The sequence below is a fragment of the Coregonus clupeaformis genome, chromosome 7 (assembly GCF_020615455.1).
Source record: "Coregonus clupeaformis isolate EN_2021a chromosome 7, ASM2061545v1, whole genome shotgun sequence".
Lineage (NCBI taxonomy): Eukaryota > Metazoa > Chordata > Actinopteri > Salmoniformes > Salmonidae > Coregonus > Coregonus clupeaformis.
Window position 1 is genome coordinate 4142084 of NC_059198.1, and position 16358 is coordinate 4158441.

At 42.2% G+C, this 16358-nt stretch overlaps 1 protein-coding gene across 1 annotated transcript in view; it reads right to left on the reverse strand.

Annotated features, from left to right (window-relative positions):
• Positions 1-1450: 1450 nt before the first annotated feature.
• The window catches only part of LOC121568799 (voltage-dependent calcium channel gamma-4 subunit-like), a 37671-nt gene continuing 22763 nt past the window's right edge, over positions 1451-16358 (reverse strand). The window contains exons 2-4 of the mRNA XM_041879233.2: positions 10924-11007; positions 10318-10458; positions 1451-3016 (exon numbers count right to left, since the gene is read on the reverse strand). Coding sequence (XP_041735167.1) covers positions 2481-3016; positions 10318-10458; positions 10924-11007 — 761 coding nt within the window. The 3' untranslated portion in view covers positions 1451-2480. The remainder of the gene's footprint in view (positions 3017-10317; positions 10459-10923; positions 11008-16358) is intronic.

Genomic DNA, 16358 nt, shown 5'->3' on the forward strand with positions numbered 1-16358 from the left:
ATTTCACATTCTTAAAATAAAGTGGTGATCCTATCTGACCTAAGACAGGGAATTTTTACTATGATTAAATGTCAGGAATTGTGAAAAACTGAGTTTAAATGTATTTGGCTAAGGTTTATGTAAACTTCCTACTTCAACTGTAGTTCTATTAAAAGATGTGATTTGAATTCAGCTATACTCTATACACGGTTTGAGTTGGCTTGACTTTTATATATACATTTTCACATTTCAAACCACCACACATTTGTTTCCAACTGTAACAGATGAGTAAGAAACCAAAATGAAAGAAAAGTTTGGAGGACAAGGATGCCATGGAGGACTGGAGCTCCAGGTTACGGATGTGGATGGGCACAAGGCCTCTCGAGAGATGGCTCACTTTGTTTTGCCAACCTTCATATCGACTTCTCTGTTCTGCACTGGAGGGTGGAGACCTAGAAAACATCCACCCAGGCAGAAAGCAGACAGACAGGTAGCCTTTCAGCCACTTCATTCTCTGTCTGTCCTCGATCCTTATCCAACCACCGGCCTGGCTATTGAAGAGCTGAATTAAGTCCTGTGCTCTCTCAATTCCTGGGCGAGTCGGCTTTTGTTAGCTGCTCTTTTCCTGTGACCAGTGCACACACAATGTCATATCTTAGTAGGGTTTTAGATTAGAACACTGAAGGAAGGGGACTGACATAGAAAGAAATGAAGATTGCAGAATGTCCATAGATGTTCCATGGACCTCATCAGGTCGGCAATATTGGACTGGACTCTATGGGGACTGAGCAGTAGGAATGACCTTTGACACAGAGATGACATGAGATGGGGATGAATTGAGATTGCTATAGGATGAAGGGTATCAGAGATAGGTTTTAAGACAGCTGGTTAGATTTAGCAGTTATGGATTACATGTCATCCATCCAGTATCAATTTAAAAAAACATTAAACATACACTGAGTATACCAAACATTAGTAACACCTTCCTAATATTGAGTTGCACCCCCCATTTTGCCCTCAGAACAGCCACAATTCGTCAGGGCATGGACTCTACAAGGTGTTGAAAGCGTTCCACATGGATGCTGGCACATGTTGACTCCAATGCTTCTCACAGTTGTGTCAAGTTGGCTGGATGTCCTTTGGGTGGTGGACCATTCTTGATACACACGGGAAACTGTTGAGCATGAAAAACCCAGCAGCATTGCAGTACTTGACACAAACCGGTGCGCCTGGCACCTGCTATCATGCGTCATTCAAAGGCACTTAAATGTTTTGTCTTGCCCATCCACCCTCTGAATGGCACACATACACAATCCATGTCTCAATTGTCTCAAGGCTTAAAAATCCTTCTTTAAACTGTCTCCTCTCCTTCATCTACACTGATTGAAGTGGATTTAACAGGTGACATCAATAAGGGATCATAGCCTTCACCTGGATTCACCTGGTCAGTGTATGCCATGGAAAGAGCAGGTGTTCTTCATGTTTTGTACACTCAGTTTATGCACATTTAAGGGTGCTATTTCTCTTTTAAACTTGAAATTGTACAACAACACCTTCTTAAATCGGGAAATTAGCAGTCGTTTGGATGTGTTTTTTAAAAACACTTTAATAACAGTGTCTAGAATTAAATGGCTATGGTTGCAGAAAAACAAAGGGACATTGTGACTGGCACCTTAACCCTGACCTTAATCCTGACCTTAACCACAACCAATTAAGTTTAACATGGGTTCGCTGGTCAGTCATGTCCCTTTAGTTTTTCCCAGATACAAATTAATGGCTTTGATGAGAACTCAAGCCTTGATTTTTTTTCTCTATAAAACTGACAGTGACACAGAGTAAGGCTGGACAACAGTAGCTACTAACAGATAACACAAAGACACAGAGCTCTACTCAAGTAGGCTATTCAGTAGCATGCAAAGGTGACAGAGGGCTTCAGGTTGGACAATACATTCAGTTTAGCTACGTTTGATACTTAAAGCAGGTAAAATAGTGTGAAATGTTGTACATTGAAGAATTGACTCAACAATTTCCCCACACACATTAGCAATCAAAATACATAAACGAGAGAACATTCCACTCTCTTCTCTTTTAAGCGGTTCAAGGACACATTTTAAAGGGAATGGTTTTCTTGTATGTAGTGTACGACACAAACAATGACGGTGACTGTAGTCTGTTGCGATGCTGTCTAAAAGCTCAAAGGAATGCCATGAAAGAACCAAGCGCTCTTTCTGTCCAGTGAACCCTTAGAAACCATGTCAAGAGCAACATTTTCAAACCTTATATCTCTGTCCATGTCCTTAGTAATCGTCCTCATGTTGTTTTTCACTGAGGGGCTCCGTCTTTTCACTGGCTCCGTCTTTCCCTAGAACCAATGACTCTGACTCTGATTATCCAGTGTGACGGGCTACCATGGGGCCCTCCAACCCCAAAGGTCCACCTCCATCCATGACCCTTCACGTCAGGGGGGCCTCCTCACTCCACCGGCCCGTCTAAAGCTCCTCTCACACGGGCGTGGTCCGCCGGTTGACCCCGTCCTTCAGGTCATTGGGGAAGCAGTTATGCACCTGCAGAAAATCGCCTGAGCCGTGCTCGGGGCTGTATGCGTTCTCCGTCACGCCCCCTTTCAGACCCCCCTCTCGGGTCAACGTGTACATGGTCAATTCTCCCAACGGCCCCATCGCCGAGGTCACACCCTTTAGCCTCGCCGGCGAGTTTTCCCGCGAAGCGTCAGAGGAGCGCGAGCTGGAGTGGGACGTCCGCCGGCGGAAGCGGTAACTGGGTATGCGTGAGTAGGGCGAGGAGGAGGACATGGAGCGGATAAAGTCACGGCGAGCGTGGAAGCGGACCTCCTTGTTCTTCTCAATGTAGATGTTGACGGCCAGGACGGCCACTGTCTCGGCCATGATGAAGGACATGGCTCCGAAGTAGAAGGACCAGCCATAGTTGTAGGTGTTCTTCTTGTCCTCGTCGCGCTTGTCACTGGGGTCGCCGGCGTTGCTGGAGATGTAGACAATGATGCCGATGATGTTACTCAGGCCTGAGAGAGACATAGTGGGTTTGAGAGAAAGAGAGAAAAAGAGAGAGTTATAGAAAGACAGAAAAACAGCCCCATCCATCCTCCCCTCAATACGTTTAAGTCGTCCTGTCCCCTTTGCAGAAAAGCATCCCAAAAGAATGATGTTTCCACCTTCATGCTTCACGGTTGTGATGGTGTTCTTGGGGTTGTACTCATCCTTCTTCTTCCTCCAAACACGGCGAGTGGAGTTTTTGTCTCATCAGACCACATGACAATCTCCCATTCCTCCTCTGGATCATCCAGATTGTCATTGGAAAACTTCAGACGGGCCTGGACATGCGCTGGCTTGAGCAGGGGGACCTTGCGTGCGCTGCAGGATTTTAATCCATGACGGCGTAGTGTGTTACTAATGGTTTTCTTTGAGACTGTGGTCCCAGCTCTCTTCAGGTCATTGACCAGGTCCTGCCGTGTAGTTCTGGGCTGATCCCTCACCTTCCTCATGATCATTGATGCCCCACGAGGTGAGATCTTGCATGGAGCCCCAGACCGAGGGTGATTGACCGTCATCTTGAACTTCTTCCATTTTCTAATAATTGCGCCAACAGTTGTTGCCTTCTCACCAAGCTGCTTGCCTATTGTCCTGTAGCCCATCCCAGCCTTGTGCAGGTCTACAATTTTATCCCTGATGTCCTTGCACAGCTCTCTGGTCTTGGCCATTGTGGAGAGGTTGGAGTCTGTTTGATTGAATGTGTGGACAGGTGTCTTTTTACAGGTAACGAGTTCAAACAGGTGCAGTTAAAACAGGTAATGAGTGGAGAACAGGAGGGCTTCTTAAAGAAAATCGAACAGGTCTGTGAGAGCTGGAATTCTTACTGGTTGGTAGGTGATCAAATACTTATGTCATGCAATAAAATGCAAATTAATTACTTAAAAATCATACAATGTGATTTTCTGGATTTTTGTTTTAGATTCAGTCTCTCACAGTTGAAGTGTACCTATGATAAAAATTACAGACCTCTACATGCTTTGTAAGTAGGAAAACCTGCAAAATCAGCAGTGTATCAAATACTTGTTCTCCCCACTGTATGTGCTTTCTTGAGCAGGGGGACCTTGCGTGTGCTGCAGAATTTCAGTCCTTCACGGCGTAGTGTGTTACCAATTGTTTTCTTGGTGACTATGGACCCAGCTGCCTTGAGATCATTGACAAGATCCTCCCGTGTAGTTCTAGGCTGATTCCTCACCGTTCTCATGATCATTTCAACTCCACGAGGTGAGATCTTGCATGGAGCCCCAGGCCGAGGGAGATTGACAGTTATTTTGTGTTTCTTCCATTTGCGAATGATCGCACCAACTGTTGTCACCTTCTCACCAAGCTGCTTGGCGATGGTCTTGTAGCCCATTCCAGCCTTGTGTAGGTCTACAATCTTGTCCCTGACATCCTTGGAGAGCTCTTTGGTCTTGGCCATGGTGGAGAGTTTGGAATCTGATTGATTGCTTCTGTGGACAGGTGTCTTTTATACAGGTAACAAACTGAGATTAGGAGCACTCCCTTTAAGAGTGTGCTCCTAATCTCAGCTCGTTACCTGCAGAAAAGACACCTGGGAGCCAGAAATCTTTCTGATTGAGAGGGGGTCAAATACTTATTTCCCTCATTAAAATGCAAATCAATTTATAACATTTTTGACATGCGTTTTTTCTGGATTTTTTTGTTGTTATTCTGTCTCTCACTGTTCAAATAAACCATAACAAAAATTGTTTTATTGATAATGTAAAATTAACAGCCATACAGAAAGACTCATGTGAAGGTGAAATTACAGAGGAGGAACTTCTGGATGCAATTAAAGACTTTAAGTCCGGGAAAACTCCAGGGTTGGATGGCATACCAGTCAAGGTATACCAAACCTTTTTTTATATACCCAGAGGACCGTTATTAGCATGTTTTAACCACTCCTATGTAAATGGTAGATTATCAGACACTCGAGAAGAAGGTCTGATTTCATTATTACTGAAACAGGATACAAGTGGAAAATATAAAGATCCAGTCCATTTTAAAAATTGGAGGCCCCAACACTGAAGTGTTGTGATGCAAAAATTCTAGCAAAATGTGTGGCGCATAGAATTAAAAAGGTATTGTCGGACATTATTAATTCTAATCAGACAGGTTTTTTACATGGGCGATACATTGGAGATAATAGAAGGCAAGTACTGGAAACAATAGAACACTATTCGAAAGGCATTTGATAAAGTACGACTGGGGTTTATATATAAATGCCTGGAGCATTTCAATTTTGGAAAATCTCTTATAAATTGGGTTAAAATCATGTATAGTAACCCTAGGTGTAAAATAGTAAATAATGGCTATTTCTCAGAAAGTTTTAAACTGTCAAGAGGAGTGAAACAAGGTTGACCACTATCGGCATATCTATTTATTATTGCCATCGAGATGTTAGCTATTAAAATCAGATTCAACAATAATATCAGGGGATTAGAAATCCAGGGTTTAAAAACAAAGGTGTCATTGTACGCTGATGATTCATGTTTTCTTTTAAATCCACAACTTGAATCCCTCCTCTCTGGATTACAACCAAATTATGATAAATGTGCTATATAATGTATTGGATCCCTAAAAAATACAATTTTTACATTACCATGTAGTTTACCAATAAAATGGTCTGATGGTGATGTGGATATACTTGGAATACATATCCCAAATGAAATAAATGATCTCACTCCAATACATTTTACTAGAAAGTTAGCAAAAATAGATAAGATCTTGCTACCATGGAAAGGTAAATACCTGTCAATTTGTGGAAAAATCACCCTGATTTACTCTTTAGTATTATCCCAGTTTACCTATTTGCTTATGGTCTTGCCTACGCCTAGCGAACAGTTTTTTAAATTATATGAGAAAAAAATATTCAATTTGGAACGGCAAGCCAGACAAAATTAAACAGGCCTATGTATATAATGAATATGAATTCGGAGGACAGAAATGATTAAATATTAAAGCATTAGACCTATCACTAAAAGCTTCAGTCATACAAAAGTTATACTTAAATCCGAACTGGTTCTCTAGCAAATTAGTAAGATTGTCTCACCCAATGTTCAAGAATGGCCTTTTTCCCTTTATTCAGATTACAACCTCTCACTTTAAGTTATTTGAAAAGGAAATAATCTCCCAAATATCACTATTTCTAAAACAAATTTCAATTTAATCCTCCAGAAACGACAGAACAAATAATGCAACAAATATTGTGGTTAAACTCAAATATACTAATTGATAAAAAAACTTTTAAAATTTACAAAAACGGTAGAATCTTCGTAAATGATATTATCGGTAGGACTGGTGGAGTTATGTCGCACATACAGCTAACAAAAACATATGGAAATGTCTGCTCTACCCAAAATTACAACCAAATAATTGCAGCATTACCGCAAAAATGGAAGAGGAAAGTGGAAGGGGGAAAAAGTAAGGAACTTGTCTGTCGGCTTTGCATTAAATAATATAATTGGATAAAGAAAATTGTGATAAATAAAAAAGTATACCAGTTTAATTTAAGGACCAAAGGATTGACAGCCGTCCCATATAGATTGAAAAATAGTTGGGAAGAGATTTTTGACGTACCGATTCCATGGCATAGTGTTAATGAATTGATACGCAAAGCGACGCCGGATTCAAAACTTAGAATTTTTCAATTTAAATTATTATATAAAATTTTGCTACCAATAGAATGTTATTTATATGGGGGATACAATCTTCCCAGCTCTGCAGATTTTGCAGCGAAGAGACCGAATCATTAGATCATTTGTTTTGGTACTGTCCATTTGTAGCATGTTTTTGGACACAGGTCCAGGAATGGCTAAAGGATTGCAATATTTACCTGGAGCTAACCCTGCAGATAGCACTACTGGGTGATCTGAAAAGTCATAGTCAATCGATCAATAATATAATAATACTTTTAGCAAAAATGTTTATTTTCAATTTACGATCTGTAGAAACAATGAGAATAGAAAGGTTCAGAACTTATAGAAATAGAAATCCAATATGGATGGTGTTAAGAGATAGATGGGAGGTGTTGAATGGAGCTGAAGGATGGGACTAATAACAACAACTAATAACAACAAGATAACTAATGTAAAGCATACTGTGTCCATAATAAGTATATAGGTTATAGGTTGAGACCTTTTGTGAAAGAGCACGGTTTGAAAAATATGGCATATAGAAGCAAACCAGATGGAGATCATGAAAATGATCGGAGGAAGTTAAGGAGTAAAAACAAACAAAATATAATGATTGTAGAATAAGACTGTGTCCATAAAATGTATATAGTATGGGCTGTAAGTAGAGGCCTAAGCGTTGTTGTTCACTAGTTTACTCCAATTGGGGAAGGGGTGGTGGGGTTGGAAAGTAATGAAGGGAAATATAATTTAAAAAAGGATGTGTGTGTGTATGGATGTATGTATATATGTATGTATGTATGTATATATATGTGTGTGTATGTGTGTGTGTGTGTATATATATATATATATATATATATATATATATACAGTGGGGGAAAAAAGTATTTAGTCAGCCACCAATTGTGCAAGTTCTCCCACTTAAAAAGATGAGAGAGGCCTGTAATTTTCATCATAGGTACACGTCAACTATGACAGACAAATTGAGAAAAAAAAATCCAGAAAATCACATTGTAGGATTTTTAATGAATTTATTTGCAAATTATGGTGGAAAATAAGTATTTGGTCACCTACAAACAAGCAAGATTTCTGGCTCTCACAGACCTGTAACTTCTTCTTTAAGAGGCTCCTCTGTCCTCCACTCGTTACCTGTATTAATGGCACCTGTTTGAACTTGTTAACAGTATAAAAGACACCTGTCCACAACCTCAAACAGTCACACTCCAAACTCCACTATGGCCAAGACCAAAGAGCTGTCAAAGGACACCAGAAACAAAACTGTAGACCTGCACCAGGCTGGGAAGACTGAATCTGCAATAGGTAAGCAGCTTGGTTTGAAGAAATCAACTGTGGGAGCAATTATTAGGAAATGGAAGACATACAAGACCACTGATAATCTCCCTCGATCTGGGGCTCCACGCAAGATCTCACCCCGTGGGGTCAAAATGATCACAAGAACGGTGAGCAAAAATCCCAGAACCACACGGGGGGACCTAGTGAATGACCTGCAGAGAGCTGGGACCAAAGTAACAAAGCCTACCATTATTAGGAAACCTGCCGCCCCCGAGTTTGGGGCGGCAGGTAGCTTAGTGGTTAACAACGTTGTGCCAGTAACCGAAAGGTCGCTGGTTCTAATCCCCTAGCCGACTAGGTGAAAAATCTGTCGATGTGCCCTTGAGCAAGGCACTTAACCCTAATTGCTCCTGTAAGTCGCTCTGGATAAGAGCGTCTGCTAAATGACTAAAATGTAAATGTACCATCAGTAACACACTACGCCACCAGGGACTCAAATCCTGCAGTGCCAGACGTGTCCCCCTGCTTAAGCCAGTACATGTCCAGGCCCCTCTGAAGTTTGCTAGAGTGCATTTGGATGATCCAGAAGAGGATTGGGAGAATGTCATATGGTCAGATGAAACCAAAATATAACTTTTTGGTAAAAACTCAACTCGTCGTGTTTGGAGGACAAAGAATGCTGAGTTGCATCCAAAGAACACCATACCTACTGTGAAGCATGGGGGTGGAAACATCATGCTTTGGGGCTGTTTTTCTGCAAAGGGACCAGGACGACTGATCCGTGTAAAGGAAAGAATGAATGGGGCCATGTATCGTGAGATTTTGAGTGAAAACCTCCTTCCATCAGCAAGGGCATTGAAGATGAAACGTGGCTGGGTCTTTCAGCATGACAATGATCCCAAACACACCGCCCGGGCAACGAAGGAGTGGTTTCGTAAGAAGCATTTCAAGGTCCTGGAGTGGCCTAGCCAGTCTCCAGATCTCAACCCCATAGAAAATCTTTGGAGGGAGTTGAAAGTCCGTGTTGCCCAGCGACAGCCCCAAAACATCACTGCTCTAGAGGAGATCTGCATGGAGGAATGGGCCAAAATACCAGCAACAGTGTGTGAAAACCTTGTGAAGACTTACAGAAAACATTTGACCTGTGTCATTGCCAACAAAGGGTATATAACAAAGTATTGAGAAACTTTAGTTATTGACCAAATACTTATTTTCCACCATAATTTGCAAATCAATTCATTAAAAATCCTACAATGTGATTTTCTGGATTTTTTTTCCTCATTTTGTCTGTCATAGTTGACGTGTACCTATGATGAAAATTACAGGCCTCTCTCATCTTTTTAAGTGGGAGAACTTGCACAATTGGTATATTTGCGAGAAAAAAAACATATGGGGGATTGGAAGTGATGCAGACAATTACATTGATGTAAGTTACAATCTATCTGAAATATTAAAGCTGATATACACCCCCCCAAAAAAAAAGGGTAAGGGTAAGAGTATGGGTTAGGGTTAGGGGTTAGGGAAAATAGGATTGTGAATGAATTGTGTATCCCCACAAGGTTAGCTATACATGACTGTGTGTGTGTTTTTTTTTTTGTGTTTTTTTTCACCTTTATTTAACCAGGTAAACCAGTTGAGAACAAGTTCTCATTTACAACTGCGACCTGGCCAAGATAAAGCAAAGCAGTGCGATAAAAACAACAACACAGAGTTACATATGGGGTAAAACAAAACAAAGTCAAAAATACAACAGAAATACATATAATATACAGTGTGCAAATTTAGCAAGTTATGGAGGTAAGGCAATAAAATAGGCTATAGTGCAAAATAATTACAATTAGTATTAACACTGGAATTATAGATGTGCAAGAGATGATGTGCAAATAGAGATACTGGGGTACAAATGAGCAAAATAAATAACAATATAGGGATGAGGTAGTTGGGCGGGCTAGTTTCAGATGGGCTGTGTACAGGTGCAGTGATCGGTAAGGTGCTCTGACAACTGATGCTTAAAGTTAGTGAGGGAGATAAGTGTCTTTAGCTTCAGAGATTTTTGCAATTTGTTCCAGTCATTGGCAGCAGAGAACTGGAAGGAATTGCGGCCAAAGGAGGTGTTGGCTTTGGGGATGACCAGTGAGATATACCCGCTGGAGCGCAGACTACGGGTGGGTGTTGCTATGGTGACCAATGAGCTAAGATAAGGCGGGGATTTGCCTAGCAGTGATTTATAGATGGCCTGGAGCCAGTGGGTTTGGCGACGAATATGTAGTGAGGACCAGCCAACAAGAGCGTACAGGTCACAGGTCACAGTGTGTGTGTGTGTGTCAGTACCTGAAGGGGGTGTGGCTTACCTGCGGCTACGAACAGGATGCCGGCGCTAAGCAGGATGCTGTTCCTGTTGCTATAGATACGTCCCACGGCCAAACACAGCCCCCCCAGCATCAACAGACAGGTGCTGAGGATAGGAAACACACTAGACGCCCGCACAATACCTGGAGTAGATAGAGGTATGGTTAGTCACACACACACCCACGCACACACATATACACACCCACACACACACACTCTGGCATGATTAACAGTCAGAAGAAAAACTCCCAGCAGCTGATTTCTTCTGTACACACTGAGCATTACTGTGCGTTTTAGATCTTGAATAAAATCACTCTATATAGTCTAATGTCTTGGGGAAATATAAGAAAAAAAATACCCATAACTTTATATGACGAGCAGTAAAAACTGTTAGAATTATTACACATACAGTCACGAGGTCTGAACCTTTATTATAAGGGTAGGGAAGAGAAGAGAAGAGAAGAGAAGAGAAGAGAAGAGAAGAGAAGAGAAGAGAAGAGAAGAGAAGAGAAGAGAAGAGAAGAGAAGAGAAGAGAAGAGAAGAGAAGAGAAGAGAAGAGAAGAGAAGAGGACAGGAGAGGAGAGGAGAGGAGAGAATGACCACTCACGCAGGAGGTATTCTGAGCTGTCTGTGTCATAGTCGTTATCATCTGGGAAATGGTTGATACGGTAACAGCTCCCTACGTTAATCCCTGCAGGACATTGAAAGAAACATTGCATTGAATTTACACACAGTGAGTGAAACAGCTGAGGAACTGATCCCTGCTAATTTCTTACGCAGTAAATCAAATCAAATGTACAGTTGAAGTCGGAAGTTTACATCTTAGCCAAATACATTTAAACTCAGTTTTTTACAATTCCTGACATTTAATCCTAGGAAAAACTCCCTGTCTTAGGTCAGTTAGGATCACTACTTTATTTTAAGAATGTGAAATGTCAGAATAATAGTAGAGAGTGATTTATTTCAGCTTTTATTTCTTTCATCACATTCCCAGTGGGTCAGAAGTTTACATACACTCAATTAGTATTTGTAGCATTGCCTTTAAATTGTTTAACTTGGGTCAAATGTTTCGGGTAGCCTTCCACAAGCTTCCCACAATAAGTTGGGTGGATTTTGGCCCATTCCTCCTGACAGAGCTGGTGTAACTGAGTCAGGTTTGTAGGCCTCCTTGCTCACACACGCTTCTTCAGTTCTGCCCACACATTTTCTATAGGATTGAGGTCAGGGCTTTGTGATGGCCACTCCAATACCTTGACTTTATTGTCCTTAAGCCATTTTGCCACAACTTTGGAAGTATGCTTGGGGTCATTGTCCATTTGGAAGACCCATTTGCGACCAAGCTTTAACTTCCTGACTGATGTCTTGAGATGTTGCTTCAATATATCCACTTAATTTTCCTTCCTCGTGATGCCATCTATTTTCTGAAGTGCACCAGTCCCTCCTGCAGCAAAGCAACCCCACAGCATGATGTTGCCACCCCTGTGCTTCACGGTAGGGATGGTGTTCTTCGGGTTGTAAGCCTACCCCTTTTTCCTCCAAACATAACGATGGTCATTATGGCCAAACAGTTCTAATTTTGTTTAATCAGACCAGAGGACATTTCCCCAAAAAGTACGATCTTTGTCCCCATGTGCAGTTGCAAACCGTAGTCTGGCTTTTTTATGGCGGTTTTGGAGCAGTGGCTTCTTCCTTGCTGAGCAGCCTTTCAGGTTATGTCGATATAGGACTCGTTTTACTGTGGATATAGATACTTTTGTACCTGTTTCCTCCAGCATCTTCACAAGGTCCTTTGCTGTTGTTCTGGGATTGATTTGCACTTTTTGCACCAAAGTACGTTCATCTCTAGGAGACAAAACGCGTCTCCTTCCTGAGTGGTATGACGGCTGCGTGGTCCCATGGTGTTCATACTTGCGTACTATTGTTTGTACAGATGAACGTGGTACCTTCAGGCATTTGGAAATTGCTCTCAAGGATGAACCAGACTTGTGGAGGTCTACAATTTTTTTTCTGAGGTCTTGGCTGATTTCTTTTGATTTTCCCATGATGTCAAGCAAAGAGGCACTGAGTTTGAAAGTAGGCCTTGAAATACATCCACAGGTACACCTCCAATTGACTCAAATGATGTCAATTAGCCTATTAGAAGCTTCTAAATCCATGACATTTTTTTCTGGAATGTTCCAAGCTGTTTAAAGGCACAGTCAACTTAGTGTATGTAAACTTCTGACCCACTTGAATTGTGATACAGTGAATTATAAGTGAAATAATCTCTCTGTAAACAATTGTTGGAAAGATTACATGTGTCATGCACAAAGTAGATGTCCTAACTGACTTGCCAAAACTATAGTTTGTTAACAAGAAATTTGTGGAGTGGTTGAAAAACGAGTTTTAATGACTCCAACCTAAGTGTATGTAAACTTCAGACTTCAACTGTATTTATAAAGCCCTTTTTACATCAGCAGATGTCACAATGTGCTTATACAGAAACCCAGCCTAAAACCCCAAACAGCAAGCAATGCAGATGTAGAAGCACAGTGGCTAGGAAAAACTCCCTAGAAAGGCAGAAACCTAGAGAGGAACCAGGCTCTGAGGGGTAAACAGTCCTCTTCTGGCTGTGCCAGGTGGAGATTATAAGAGTAAATGGCAATTAAGGCCAGATCGTTCTTCAATCACAGTGGTTGTACAGGGTGCAACAGGTCAGCACATCTGCAATAAATGTCAGGTGGCTTTTCCTAGCTGAGCATTCAGAGGTCGAGACAGCAGGTGCGGTAGAGAGAGGGAGGGAGAGAGAGAGAGGGAGAGAGAGAGAGAGAGAGGGAGAGAGAGAGAGAGAGAGAGAGAGAGAGAGAGAGAGAGAGAGAGAGAGAGAGAGAGAGAGAGAGAGAGAGAGAGAGAGAGAGAGAGAGAGGGAGGGAAAGAGGGATGGATGGGAGGGCAAGGTGTTAACAGGAGGTTTTAAGGGGTGAAGAAAGAGTCGAAAACAGCAGGTCTGGGACAAGGTAGCACATTCGGTGAACAAGAGTCATCAGGCCAGGTAGACCTGAGGCATGGTTCTACGGCTCATGTCCTCAGAGAGAGGGGGTGAGAGAGAGAGTGAGAGAGGGAGAGGGAGAGCGAGAGATGGAAGAATTAAAAGGAGCATACTTAAGTTCACACAGGACACCAGATAAGACAGGAGAACTTCACCAGATAGGACAGACTGACCCTAGCCCACCGGCACATGGACTATTGCAACGTACATACTGGAGGCTGAGACAGGGGACACTGTGGACAGGTCCAACCGGGCAGGATATAACCCCACCCACCTTGCCAAAGCAGAGCTCCAACACCACTAGAGGGATATCAACAGACCTGTTGGACACTGTGTTTACAAACCTCCAAACAAGCTTCAATGCCATACAACACTCCTTCCTAGAATCGGCTTCCAATTTTGCAACAAAGCCTCCTTCACTCATGCTGCCAAACATGCCCTCGTTAAACTGACTATCCTACCGATCCTTGACTTCGGCGATGTCATTAACAAAATAGCCTCCAACACTCTACTCAGCAAATTGGATGTAGTCTATCACAGTGCCATCCGTTTTGTCACCAAAGCCCCATATACTACCCACCACTGTGACCTGTACGCTCTTGTTGGCTGGTCCTCACTACATATTCGTCACCAAACCCACAGGCTCCAGGTCATCTATAAATCACTGCTAGGCAAATCCCCGCCTTATCTTAGCTCATTGGTCACCATAGCATCACCCACCCGTAGTATGCGCTCCAGCAGGTATATCTCACTGGTCATCCCCAAAGCCAACACCTCCTTTGGCCGCCATTCCTTCCAGTTCTCTGCTGCCAATGACTGGAACGAACTGCAAAAATCTCTGAAGCTGGAGACTCTTATCTCCCTCACTAACTTTAAGTATCAGTTGTCAGAGCACCTTACCGATCACTGCACCTGTACACAGCCCATCTGAAATTAGCCCACCCAACTACCTCATCCCCATAATGTTATTTATTTCGCTCATTTGCACCCCAGTATCTCTATTTGCACATCATCTCTTGCACATCTATCATTCCAGTGTTAATACTAAATTGTAATTATTTTGCACTGTGGCCTATTTTTGCCTTACCTCCATAACTTGCTACATTTGCACACACTGTATATATATTTTCTGTTGTATTTTTGACTTTATGTTTTGTTTACCCCATATGTAACTCTGTGTTGTTGTTTTTTATCGCACTGCTTTGCTTTATCTTGGCTAGGTCGCAGTTGTAAATGAGAACTTGTTCTCAACTGGCTTACCTGGTTAAATAAAGGTGAAATAAAAAATGAATAAAATAAAAATCAACAGACCTGACTATAGCCTATGAAAATCTCCTCCACCGCATGAGCCCGAAGGGGCGCAAGACCGGACAGGAAGATCACGTCAGTGAGTCAACCCAATCAAGTCGCGTATAGCGAAAAAAGCCTAGCACGACGTGACACACCCCTCCTAGGGACGGCATGGAAGAGCACTAGTAAGCCAGTGACTCAGCCCCCGCAATAGTGTCAGAGGCAGAGAATCCCAGTGGAGAGAGGGGAGCCGGCCAGGCAGACACAGCAAGGGCGGTTTGTCACTCCAGTGCCTTTGGCGTTCACCTTCGTACCCCTGGGCCAGACTACACTCAATCATAGGACCTACTGAAGAGATGAGTCTTCAGTAAAGACTTAAAGGTTGAGACAGAGTCTGCGTATCTCACATGGATAGGCAGACCATTCCATAAAAATGGAGCTCTGTACGAGAAAGCCCTGCCTCCAGCTGTTTGCTTAGAAATTCTAGGGAAAATTAGGAGGCCTGCGTCTTGTGACTGTAGCGTACATGTAGGTATATACGGCAGGACCAAATCGGAGAGATAGGTAGGAGCAAATCCATGTACTGCTTTGTAGGTTAGCAGTAAAACCTTGAAATCAGCCCTAGCCTTAACAGGAAGAGGCTAGCACTGGAGGAATATGATTGAATTTTGGGGTTCTAGTCAAGATTCTAGCAGCCATATTTAGCACTAATTGAAGTTTATTTAGTGGTTTATCCGGGTAGCCGGAGAGTAGAGCATTGCAGTAGTCTGATCTAGAACTGACAAAAGCATGGATTAGCTTTTCTGCATCAGTTTTGGACAAAAAGTTTCAGATTTTTGCAATGTTACGAAGATGGAAAAAAGCTGCCCTTGAAATATTCTTGATATGTTCGTCAAAAGTGAGATCAGGGTCCATAGTAACACCGAAATCCTTCACAATTTTATCTGAGACGACTGTACAACCATCAAGATTGTCAGATCAAACAGCAGATCTCTTTGTTTCTTGGGACGTAGAACTAGCATCTCTGTTTTGTCCGTGTTCAAAAGTAAAAAATGTGCCGCCATCCACTTCCTTATGTCTGAAACACAGGCTTCCAGGGTAGGCAATTTTGGGGCTTCACCATGTTTCATCGAAATGTACAGCAGTCTGTCGTCCACATAGCAGTCAAAGTTGACATTGTGTTGCCAAATGACATCACCAAGAGGTAGAATATATAGTGAAAACAATAGTGGTCCTACAATGGAACCTTGACGAACACTGAAACTTACAATTGATTTGTCAGAGGATAAACCATCCACAGAGACTAACTGATATCTTTCCGACAGATAAGATCTAAACCAGGCAAGAACTTGTCCGTGTAGACAAATTAGGGTTTCCAATCTCTCCAAAATAATGTGATGATAGATCGTGTCAAAAGCGGCACTAAGGTCTAGAAGCACGAGGACAGATGCAGAGCCTTGGTCTGACGCCATTAAAAGGTAATTTACTATGATGTGGTCTAAAACCAGACTGTAGTGTTCCGTATACATTATGTGTCTTCAGGAAGGCAATGAGTTGCTGCACAACAGTTTTTTTTTAAATGATTGAGAGGAATGGGAGATTCAATCTAGGCCGATAGCTTTTTACTATTTTCCGGGTCAAGGTTTGGCTTTTTCAGGAGAGGCTTTATTACTGCCACTTTTAGTGAGTTTGATACACATTATGTTCAACATAGGAGGGCCAAG